General features: G+C 45.3%; 1 protein-coding gene across 4 annotated transcripts in view; it reads left to right on the top strand.

The window, feature by feature from the left end:
- The window catches only part of phkb (phosphorylase kinase, beta), a 68,592-nt gene that overhangs the window by 48,228 nt on the left and 8,321 nt on the right, over nucleotides 1–12,043 (top strand). For all 4 annotated transcript variants that reach the window (XM_040168041.2, XM_078084912.1, XM_040168031.2 and 1 more), the window contains 8 exons: nucleotides 164–219; nucleotides 1,159–1,252; nucleotides 7,024–7,107; nucleotides 7,806–7,910; nucleotides 8,573–8,655; nucleotides 9,349–9,439; nucleotides 11,057–11,115; nucleotides 11,445–11,607. In XM_040168041.2, the coding sequence (XP_040023975.2) occupies nucleotides 164–219; nucleotides 1,159–1,252; nucleotides 7,024–7,107; nucleotides 7,806–7,910; nucleotides 8,573–8,655; nucleotides 9,349–9,439; nucleotides 11,057–11,115; nucleotides 11,445–11,607 (735 nt within the window). The remainder of the gene's footprint in view (nucleotides 1–163; nucleotides 220–1,158; nucleotides 1,253–7,023; nucleotides 7,108–7,805; nucleotides 7,911–8,572; nucleotides 8,656–9,348; nucleotides 9,440–11,056; nucleotides 11,116–11,444; nucleotides 11,608–12,043) is intronic.

Raw genomic sequence — 12,043 nt, forward strand, 5'->3', positions numbered from 1 at the left:
CTACTGTACAGATTCAGCCGGTTCACATTTGTAGCAGTGTACATTTGCAGTGTTGACGGAGGAGAAATGTTCTCACGAAAGCATCACATACTTTGTAATGTACCATATGATGCGAGATGTAGCAGAGCTTTAGTCCACATGTTAACCTCTGTCTCTTCCACAGGGTCCCATAGAGAACGATGTGGTGATTCACGTGGCCCTGATAGCAGAGAGCCAGAGGTAAAGTATTCGTATTAATGTATATATATATATATATATATATATATATGTATATATATATATATATGTGTGTGTGTGTGTGTGTGTGTGGGGGGGTCTTGAAACACGTTGAAGGCCAGGTCTATCAGTGCCATAATCATGGTGAGCTCATAAAGTTTGACCCCAGTCTGACCTCTGCCATCATGCATCCCTCTTCTTGTTGTGCACGTTTGATTTCCTGTGAACGTGCGTGCGTGCGTGCGTACGTACGTGCATGTGTGTGTGTGTGTGTGTGTGTGGGGGGGTGCACGCTTGGTTACAACTGTGAGCGTGTGTGTGTGTGTGTGTGTGTGTGTGTGTGTGTGTGTGTGTGTGTGTGTGTGTGTGTGTGTGTGTGTGTGTGTGTGTGTGTGTGTGTGTGTGTGTGTCATGCAAGGTTAAAGGACTCTGTGAAGCTTGTTAACCTGTAGCTTCAATTACAGCGCCTGGAGAATCTCCATAAGGAGGACTCATGAATCATCTTTCTCATTGCAATCCACTTATGCATTCTAACGCTCTCTATTACACAGGGTGGTGGTTCAGCAGCAAAGGTTCCTAATGATTAAAGGTTTACTACAGACCCAGTTTACATGCGTTTGATGATGACAACAGGAGACCAATAGATTAATCAACCTGCTGCTGACACGGCTGTAGTTAAAGGACTTGTGGAGAGAGATATTTGAAAGGTCGGAAGCTGCTCTAGCACAGAGAAAAGAGTTACAGGAGGATTAATAATTCATTGTAGCATTTCTTTTACATGCATACATAAGAAACAATGATATTTGCATTGCATATAAGCTCCAGGGATCCAGTACTGAGAAAGGCCAACAACTAAATTATTCTATGTGATTTTGTGTGTGTGTGTGTGTGTGTGTGTGTGTGTGTGTGTGCGTGTGTGTGTGTGTGTGTGTGTGTGTGTAGACTTCAGGTGTTTCTGAACACCTACGGCATTCAGACCCAGACGCCCCAGCAGGTGGAGCCCATCCAGATCTGGCCTCAGAAGGAACTGGTCAAGGTAACGCGTGTTGTTCACACATTACTCCTGCTGTCGAGTTTCCTGTGATATAATGTGAGGTGTTTCACAGTGAAATCGAATATTTGAGCGGTGCGGCGGTACAAAACGTAGCGGAGGGTGATGGATACACCTCCCATGTGGCTTAAAGTTGCAGATTGATGGATTTATGTTGTGATATTATTGGTTGTTACTATGGCATTTCTGAAGCATAAGCACAATTACTTTACAGATGAAAAGGTTTACACAATAAATAGCGTTATTAATCCCCGCTTACGTTTTTACCAAAAACAGATGTGATAAATAAACTTTTACAGTGACCGTACTGTACATAAACTATAAACCTGCAGAGCAAGCACAGCGTGCAATGAAACTAAAGTAAAAAAAACTAATCAATTTTGAATTGATTTTTGTTCACTGTGAACAATTCAAAAACACAACTACACAAATCTATCTTCCAGTCTGCCGGATTACATTCAGCATTTAGTGGTCAATATCACAGCAGAACTGTCGGTGCATCTGCTTGTTAGTCCAAGATTTCCTTCCATCAGTTTGCCTCTTGAGTGTGCAGCAAGGCCACGGGTTGGCTGATGTGATGGATCAGATGAGGCGGGATTGTTTCATATTGATTGATCAGCACAATGGTGGAGCTGTCATTGTGCAAAAAGTGGAGCCGCAAGGAGATGAGAGGTTTGCTTATTTGTCATCACAAGGCTGTGAGAGACGAACGGTTCATCTGAATCACTTCCATTGTTTCCATTGCTGTTAACGGGTCTTCCATTTGTAAACCCAGAGTAAAAACAAGAAGAGACGTGAAATGAAGGGCTTCTGAAGAGAATGGAATTCAAAACAGCCTTTTCTTGCTATATGAATGAGCCTAGTAGGAGTCTTTGTCACTGGGTTACTCAACCTATGAAAGAAAAACAACTATCATTATACTTCAACAAATAGTTCTTACCAGATTTTTTATCTCCTTGATGCATGTCAGTCATTTAAGCTTTAATCTTTTGTCCAATTCACCTTGTGGCTTTCTTACGTAAACTACAAACATCAGCGCCGTGTCGAGTTATATTCTGCTGCAGTGAAATGTTTCAGACTATTTCTGTTTGTGAGAAATGGAACAAAAAGCAGCACAGTAGCGTTATGAAACAGAGCTTCACTACCCCGAACCCATGATTCATAGCAATCCCTCATGACAGTTCCTTTTTAATGCAGTGTTCTGAACAAAAGAAATGGGATTAAATAGAATTTAATCAAAACTGAATCCACCAACGAGTATGCACGCCACTTTCAAGGCCTTTACACCACATGGGCGCGATGAATAAGGGGCAAATAATATAAATATTAAATGTCTCGTGCTTTTATTGTGAAAGTTCTGAACGGAAGGAGTGGTTCCAGTACGCGCGTCCTTTGTCAAGCAGCAAACTCGAAGATCTCTCCAGCGGCTACTTCCATCCTGCCCGCTCTGCTCCTCTCATCCACAGCAGATTACACCATTTGTATTGTCATATCGGTGACACCACCCACTGCTTCTGCTTCAGCCCCCATCCCACCCATCACTCACCCCCTCCTTCCCCCCCTGATTCTGTCCCTCGTCTGCATGTGTGCTGCTTGAAGTCTACAAGTATCTGCCCATCTTCTGTCTCTCCTCTGTCGTACCTGTCACTCTCACCCTTGTGTCCTGCCTCGTCTCTGTCCCTCATCTGTCATGTCTGTTATGCAGCATCTATTCTCCACCTTACTGTCTCCGAACAAACAGTTCCTGCTTTCCTGTCATCTCCCCCGATCTGTGTTCTTTCCACCAGGCCCTTTCTACCTTCTACCCTCTCCTGTTATATGCGTCCCATCCGCTTCCCCAACCCCGCTCTCCCCTCCAAGCCCCGCATCCTGTCCCGCCCCCAATTATGTCCGGTCCTCCGAGCGGCGCTCCCTGCAGGTGCGTCCGCTCCCTTTGAACGGCCATACCTGGTATTTTTCCCCTCCTCTCGCCTCTGTCTCTTTTCTTCTGCGCGGTGCTCAGCCTCTCCACTGGATGCGGAGCTGTGAGTCACTGCAAGCGCTGTGCGGAATTTTAAATCCCGAGCCCAGACCGAAGCTTCTACCTCGACAGAATCTGTTTATCTGTGATTCTCCACCGTCCCCAGTGCTGCTCAGCTCACCTCGTCCCTCGCAGCCCTTTCATTGTGTTGACAACAGCTGCCCGACGGTGGCAAAGTGGCAATTACAACGTGTTATTGCCACACGTACAACCTGAAGCGTGTTCCCCAGCAAGACCCTGCTTTTACCCCAAGAATAGCCTCCCTTTTGGTAATAGCGTCTTCAACAGACAAAATGTCCACACTGAATAGCAGATGTCTCCCGGTTTCATATCTGATGGGGAGTGTGGACATCTTTGTGGACGACTATTGCAAACAACAGCTGGAGTTACGTCAATAAAGCCCTGAGGAGGAATTTAAAAGGAAATGGTGTTATTTTTCCACCTGGTACTCGTTCTAATAGTTCTGTCCGTCAGACTATTGATAATAATTACAACGAGAGATTAGGAAAATGTGAGGCAGCAGATCACAAAAAACGTAAGTAGTCCCATGACCCCGGGCCGAACATCACACTCCCAATAGTGAACTCATTCCCGTAGTTGTGACCTCCCTCTACATTGTAATGGCTGCTGTTCTTGCATTCCCCAAATACGTTTACAGTTTCTCCTCTTCATCCCTGCTGGGAGGAGAACGCTCCTCAATGTGAGTGCAAAGATCAGGGTGACGATCTGCGGCCCTTGTTCCACATGAGCTCGTACTTAGTTGCAGGTACAGTCCCGTTAGCACAACTGCTCCACCACAGCTCGGCAAGGAAAGTATATCCACTGGACCTTTCTACTGAAAATATTCTAACTAAGCTATACATTTTTATTTGACTCGTAGGGACTTCCAGAAGTCATTTGATTCGGCTGTGGATTTTGGACCCTGTTGCCTTTGAAGAGGTCTCTCCAGTAAGGGATCACTTCAAAGCGAGAACAGTTGTAGTGACCAACAGTACTGTTAATGTACATATGAGAATTAGATTCATGTTTTAGGAGAAACATGTGAAAATACGTCCCTGTCCTTTAAGGAAATGTTGTGGGTCCGTCTGTGGTTCAAGAAACCCGTTCAGAAGCCGACGGTTTAATCCCAGATTCGAGGCACCTGCTGTATCACTTTAAGTCGTGTGGCGAGCTGCTGAACCCCCGCCTGCACACCGAGTCCCTCAGGATGACAGAACCTGCTGGAGAAGTAAATCTGTAATGCACATTCTGTGACACCAACAGTACATCCTCCTCTATTCGGGGCACCAACCCAACAGCGATAAACATGTGCAGGAACCTGCTCCTGTGTGTCTGAGCTTTACAGAGTTTGTCTGTAAATAGTCACGCATTCTCACAGTGGCCACTGCCGAAGTGTAAAACGCGGCTTTCAGATGCAGCCTTTCATTATATCTCCCACCTGTCGGGCGTTCTGCTTGTGCCGGGCTCAGTGGGAATCTGAGGGAATGAAAGGATGCTTTGAAAGGCTTCCTGTGTGTTGTCTTTCTTCATTGGTATTCTGCACGCAGGAAGTGTTGGGTGCAGAGGTTCCTCCAACCTCCCGTGGCTTTTCTCCTCCAGGTCTCGCCCTGTTCCTGTTAAAGCACTGATTTGCAATGCCACGTAATCCTCAATTAACTATCTCTTTCTTTTATATAAACGCCAGACTTTTGCATCTTTAAGAGTGATTTCTTCCAATTTGCCCAATTCTCGCCTCCTCAGCTCAAGCCGGCGCGGCGGCACTCTGGAGTAGCAGAGCACCACCTTTTGGCCGACGTCCCAAACTGCAGCCGGTTTCAGGCGGAGAGAATGCGGCACTCAGGGGCGATTTCCCTGCAATGCAACTTGTCGACAGCCAAGATTGGGAGGCATTTCAATTTAGCATTCGTAGGATGTCAAAAAGAGAACAATTCAGCCAGACGCACGATTGTGATTCACACACGTACACAACCCCGGCTCTCTCTCACACACACACACTTAATCTGTAACTGGTGGCGAGCGTGTCACACCACTGCGCGCCGAGCAAGCCGAGACGAGGAATCAATGTCCATCCTCTTTCTCTTTCTGCGTCTTCGAATCAGTGCATTTCACAGCAGGCGTCACAACGGAGAGACGCTTTTATCCGAAACACCAAAGAAAAGCTGTGGAAGAGCTGATACTGCGGCTCGTGTGTCCTCCCTGCTGCCATGTCTAAACACATTTCACCTTTTCCTCTGCGCTGATGAAACAAGTGCGTGAAGGATTTCTATTCATCTTGCTCTTTATTCCCTGGTAACTGTACCCGGGGTACCACTACCCCAGCAAAATGTAAATACGGGTGTTACAGGTTTGAACTGATTCAGGCTTCCTAAATCTAAATTGATCCCGTGGGGGTTTTCCACCGTTTCTCCGGCTGTACTTTTCAGTCCACTAATTAGGAGTGAAACTTGACCTCAGCTTCTCGGAGCCCATCGACCTCATCCAAGCCCTGCTGGAGTTGAGCGTTAATGTCACGCTCGGTCTTGGCCTGTGCCCACGTGAACTCTTCTCAGCCCATAAAGTTGGCTTTATATTTGGGAGCTGACTCGACTGAGACGTGACTTCTGACTTTATTAAATTACAGTACGTCTGAAACCCTCGTGCCGAAAGTGGGATAAGTGTTTTAATAAGAGGGGTGCGTTACCTGAAATTTGAAAAAAGGAATCGAACGTAAATTTGAGATGTTTTTGAGGTTTCGAAAGGGGGGGTTTTGTCCAGAAACAAGGTTATATGCTAAAAAAGTCTGTGAGCTGGGAGATATTTTAACCTGTCAAAAGGGGCTCTAGTGATTTATTGCAGCAGAGCAAAGAGACCAGACGACAAAAATACTTGTTGTGACTGGCACATCCTCTGCATGGATATCACGCTAATGCATCAGAGGTTAGAGTAACCATAGCAACTCTATTTGGTGTGGGAAATTTACATCCGACGACATTGCGGTTCCCAAACTCTTCATCCCCCTCATCCTCAAGCAGAACAAAAACAATGAAGCACAAACCGAACCTGTCAGCCCGTCTTTCCATAAGTAAAAAAAAACAGTCGTATTTCTTTATTCAGAACTCAATGTGGAATTTGAGACCTATAGTATCAAAAATGTAAAAGTTGAGTGTTAAATCTACCACCGTTTTCACTACAAACTGCACATGTGCGGATCCAGAATGGAAAGTATGAGAGCTAACAGGGTTGATGCCTCGTGCATTATTATAATATGAGTAATATTACATTATTTAAGACGGATTTGGCATGTTTAGCTGTGCATAAGTGGCTCAAGTGGAATCAAACAGCACACAGCCTTTTATTTATTCTAATGAGGCTTCAGCCAGGACTCCGTTTCCTCTCTGGCTGCGAACTGTCTGCAGCGCCGGCTCCACTAAGCACGCTGCCTGTTGCATCACAGGGACAGTTTGCTATCGCCACGTCTCATAACTTCACACGGAGCTAAATATCAGAAGGTGGTTCTGCCACATGGTGGTAATTTCAGCTTTCGGGTTGCAACAATAGAGGTATCTCCACTGAACTGACGGATAATGGCAACGCACTTTCAATGCGATAAGGACTGGCGCTGCACGGCATGACATTTAATCGTGACAAGTAGTAAATATCTCACTGGGAAATGTACGGGAAAAATCATTTGTAGACTCCGTATCTCTCTGAGATCAGAGAGGTTAGCAGTGGGTTTTACATGTGTTTGCTTCTGCAGGCGTACCGTTTCCTCGCCGCAAACAAGAAGCTGGGGCTGAGTGGCCGTCCAGAGAGGCCAGTGGGCTGCATTGGGACCTGCAAGGTATATGGATCGCATACCGGGACAGATGGGACTCATGGGGGACCACTAACACGCCTCCCACGTGTTGATCTGCATACGGCCCCCAGAGCTCTGAGACAAAATATTGAGATCCGAGTATTTCCCCCTGCCAAATGTACAGTATGCATCAGTGAATGCAGAATAGGTTCTTTGCATATGCTAAGCTGTCGGGCATGCGCGTGTGTGTGTGTGTGTGTGTGTGTGTGTGCGTGTGTGTGTGTGTGCGTGCAGGATGTTGTTTACAGCTTCTTCCAAGTCAAGGTCATCAAATAAGTAGAGGCAGAGCAGCTTGGTCAAACAAAGGCATTACCCAACAAATGAATCATGGCTTCCAATGAATTGCTAAGGCCGAGTTATAATGGGACATTTATAGGGGAGATGGCAGACTGCCAGAGGGCATTACCATCACCAGTGTGTGTCTATAAGGGAGTGTGTGTATGGGTGAGCCCCTGTGGCAATCTGTATGTGACAGAGGGGGGGCTTTATATTACTTGTGTGTGATTGTGTTGTCTGGAGTGTGTGTGTTGCTTCTGTTTGCCCCCCCCCCCCCCCCCCCCCCCCCGTCTTAGGATTGATGGCGTGTTTTATACGCGGCCCAGAATAAGGTATATGTGACTACTTGGGAGCCATCCGTCTTCTTATGCAACGTTGTGTGTATGTGTGTGTTCACCTCCCTCCAGATTTATCGGATCCTTGGCAAGACGGTGGTGTGCCACCCGATAGTGTTTGATCTGAGTGACTTCTACTTGTCCCAGGATGTTATGCTGCTGATCGATGACATTAAGGTAAGTCGGGGTCACAGTCTTTGAGCTCACTGACGCTGTTACGGCTCCACAGCCGACGACTTGTTACGCGCTCAAAGGACTTTCTAGACAACGAATCAGCTGGTTTGGGTCGCATGCTCGTTTGGCGCAACGCAACAGAAAAGAGCACCTGCTAAGCGTCGTAGCAGGCAATATTCTCCTGGACACTGGCCTTATTTAAGCTTATTGAGTTTGACTAAATCTCTTTTAATTGTTGCCATAGAGCAGTGAAACAGTGTGTAGATGGTGGCTGGCCGGCTTATTGTTCTAAAAACTTAAACTTAAACTTGCTGAGCCTGGTGACCTAGTTGTGTTGGGGGCCATGTAATCCTCTGACTTCCCATTCAAATCCTGCCACGGGCCTTTTACGAATAGAATACGAAGGGGAAACCGAAACTAAACACAGAATTGAACACAACTGTAGAAAAATAGTGTATGTTGAGTGTTGCCACTGACGTATATGTGATGTTTACCTCTTACGACTGCATGGGAACACCTACTAAACTCTAGTATATTTGGTACTTCAATTAATCTTCCTTATCAATAACTTTGATCAGATGGTGATGGATGATGAGGTTGAACTTGCCACTGATTCAGTTTCTGCTCATGCCAGTGAAAATCTGATTGTGTGTGTGTGTGTGCAGAACGCCCTGCAGTTCATCAAACAGTGCTGGAAGATGCAGGGACGGCCGCTCTTCCTGGTTCTCATCCGGGAGGATAACATCAAGTAATAAACACACTCCACGTTGGCTCTTTTATCCCCCTTTTAATGTCCTCCTGTCCTCCGATGGCTTTCTTACAGCACTCTTCCTCCACTTATCGGCCCCGTCATCACACTCTATCTCTCTTTTTCTCTCTGATAATTGATCGAGGTCGCCACAAAATTCTGCGACAGGCACAATGCGGTTTGGTTCCTTTTTTAAATCACTCATATCTCCCTCCCTCCCACTTTAGCTCTCTTCCCTCCCACATGCACTGCTATTTATCTTCATAGCGGCAAGGTGCAACTGAATTTGCTTGCTGATTGGGTGATAATGTTTCTCATTTGTATCACTGTAGGGTGACTGGTGGGTTGATTGAAGCGGTATTGACAATTTTCCAGAAAGCTGTGTATTTAAAATTAGCTAGGAGCGTTTAAACAGCCACACTGCAGTATCTGAAAAGGATTCAGTGGGTTCTCAAAGAAGAAAGTCAATAGTCATTAGTTTGCTATTGATTGGGATGAGGACCCGTATGGAGGGTAAACGCACACTGGATAAAGCAGTGAAGGTCTGGTGTGAATACGGAGATGTTTAACACGCGTGTTCTGTTTGTGATCCACTGGTTAACACGGACGTTTAGGCTTCGAGTGACACAGATTCACGCTGCTGTCCGCTGTAGAAAAAGCCACACTTCATCCTTCCAACCTCTGTGTCACCAGGGGGAGCCGCTTCAACCCGGTCCTCGACATGCTGGCCTCGTTCAAGAAGGGCAACATCGGAGGGGTCAAAGTTCACGTTGACAGGCTTCAGGTTTGAAGTAGACTTGTTTATTACGGTATTGATTATTTCATTCGGTCATCACTCTTTGTCTCGGTGATGCGCGTTTGAAGGTTACAATGTTCTCAAAACAAACTTCAATTTGACTGATTTTATTTTTTTGTTGCCATGGAACTCGAAACAACCAGTTAGAAGGTTTATTATTCAAACATGGACTCGGGAGGACCAATTATTGTGGTCATTTAACCTTAAAAGCTCAGTAAATATGTTTGGCCGACCAGTGAATTGGATTTTAATCATTACAATTTTACAGCACTTTTTAAAGAAATGATTATCCACCCAACCTGTACCACCAATATCACTGCATCCTCTCAAATACACAATGGCTTGACATTGCTGATACAGGGCGTCCCAGCATTTAATCTAAAGTCCCTTCTTCTTTCAATAGCATTACCTATGTTTATCCGTGACGGGACCTTCATTCTGGGAGGGTGAGACAAGAGAAATGGAATTGAGCTCGGACGGTTTAAGGGGTGAAGCTTTTGTGGCTGGCAGGGAATAAAATGGAATGACCTTAGGGAGGCAGAATGAAATGAAATGGTGAGTCGACAGATTGGAGGTTGATCCTCAGTATTTATTTCAGAGAGAAGAGAAACCTGAATGTAGAGAAATGAATCTACATCACAGGGCGAATGTGCCACAGACGCTATGAAGACACACTTTGATATGACAATGGATCACATGACTTCATGTAATGCGAAAGGTTTATTGCGCTCAAACCACTGATAGTTATCTCCTTGCTGAAGTATTTATGCCTCTTTTAGCCTTATTTCCATCAGCACAGTGTTCAGCGAGAAGCATTAAATCTGTTAGTTCGGGCTTAATCGAAGTAAAACTTTCACACACGTATTGTTAGTGAGCATATATTGTACTTAAATACACAATTTGATTTAACTCGGTGAAATGTTTGCGGCATTCATTTCAATCAGCCGTAAACATTTGACTCCAGCTAGTCCTTATTTCTCATGGCAGATGCTATTGGTCCATGATGCAGGATGCGGAACACTATCACAGAATAAAGAAATAAGGCTGTGGTAGCTCCAGGATTATATTAAAGAAACCTTTCCAACGCTGTCTGAGTGTGTCTGCGGTGTTCAGCCGAGACTTCCTCTTATGATCTGATTTTAGTTCTTCCTCCTCCTGCCTATTTGCTATTCACTTTACAGCAAACTTTGAAGCGCTTCCCCTCTTCATCCTTTCATTGTTCTGGGGATTGCTTTGCTTCTTATTTTTGTTTTGGAGCTGACATCAGTTGGAATGGCTAACACCACATTTATACCACAGGGGCGGGTCGCGTTGAGCTACGCTCGCTGCTCTCACACTGCTTTGCTTTCAAACTTGTTACCGCTCCCACACACATTGGTAACATTTGAAAGATTGAACTAAGTTTCCAACTTGCCACTCCGTGTGCTGTTTGTTATGAAGTGCATTGCTCAAACAGCTGTTTCGTATACCGAGTCCTCCGACAAACCTGAATTTGTGCGTTCAGGACTACGATGTCCTGTGTAAATGTGCTAAGGCTTGTATATAAATAGAATACTCATTTTGCAAATCATAGAGGTGTCATTTCTTTCCTCATCGACCTGTCAGACTCTGATATCTGGAGCCGTGGTGGAGCAGCTGGACTTCCTGCGTGTCAACGAGGAAGAGTAAGAGTTCCCTCTAGTCTTTCAATACTTCATCAGTCAGAGGTCGGTTGAAAAAGCTCATTCAGGCTTTCCATGACAAATACAATTCAAATCTGACACGCATACAGTGTGAGGATTACTTGTTCAGAGTGTAGACATGTGGACTTGATTTAAAATGTTTTTCAGGATCAAGGAATCAGTTAAGTGTATAATTCACAACGTGCCAAAGGAATGATGCCAGCGGCGTTTTCGTTGTTGAATTAATTGTGAAATGTTTCAAATCAAATTCAAAGCATCTACCTGTGGATCCACCTTGCACAAACAATTGTCGTGTGTGTGCGTGTGCATAGGATCCCAGAGTTTAAGAGCTTTGAAGAGCTGGAGCTGCCGAAGCACTCCAAGGTGAAGAGACAGATGAGCACGCCCAACGTCTCCGACCTTGAGCAGCAGCCAGAGATCGACGTGGACGAGTGGCAGCTGAAGCCCACCCACGAGATCATCCACAAGTTCCACGTGAGTGACCAGGAACTAGAGTATTCGTGAGTGGCGACCTTAAGATGGCGGTCCTGGTTTATTTCCTAAAGTTGTTTTATTGTTTCCTTTTTTTTGAGTAAATGAAGGAGAAAAGTGATCATACATCACCAGGTGAACAGTGGGAGCTGATGTGGTTAGAACAATCTCCATTATCGGCAATGGAGGAAAATACTTTTATCCATCCATTCGTCTTCAAAGCTGGTTATCCATCAGTGTGGAAAACAACCTGTTATTTTACCCCTGTTGACGCACCACACATGTCACTTGTTAAATGTGTTAGAACCTCCTCACAGCCGTGTTCTTTATACCATCGGTTCAAGTCTGCTCACTATTAACAGCTTGTCAATCTGCCTCTGGACTTAAATGTTTCATACAGACTTCAGCCCACGCCCTTCTGCAATTGTCACATGTCTTG

The sequence above is a fragment of the Gasterosteus aculeatus genome, chromosome 12 (assembly GCF_964276395.1).
Source record: "Gasterosteus aculeatus chromosome 12, fGasAcu3.hap1.1, whole genome shotgun sequence".
In the NCBI taxonomy this organism is placed as follows: domain Eukaryota; kingdom Metazoa; phylum Chordata; class Actinopteri; order Perciformes; family Gasterosteidae; genus Gasterosteus; species Gasterosteus aculeatus.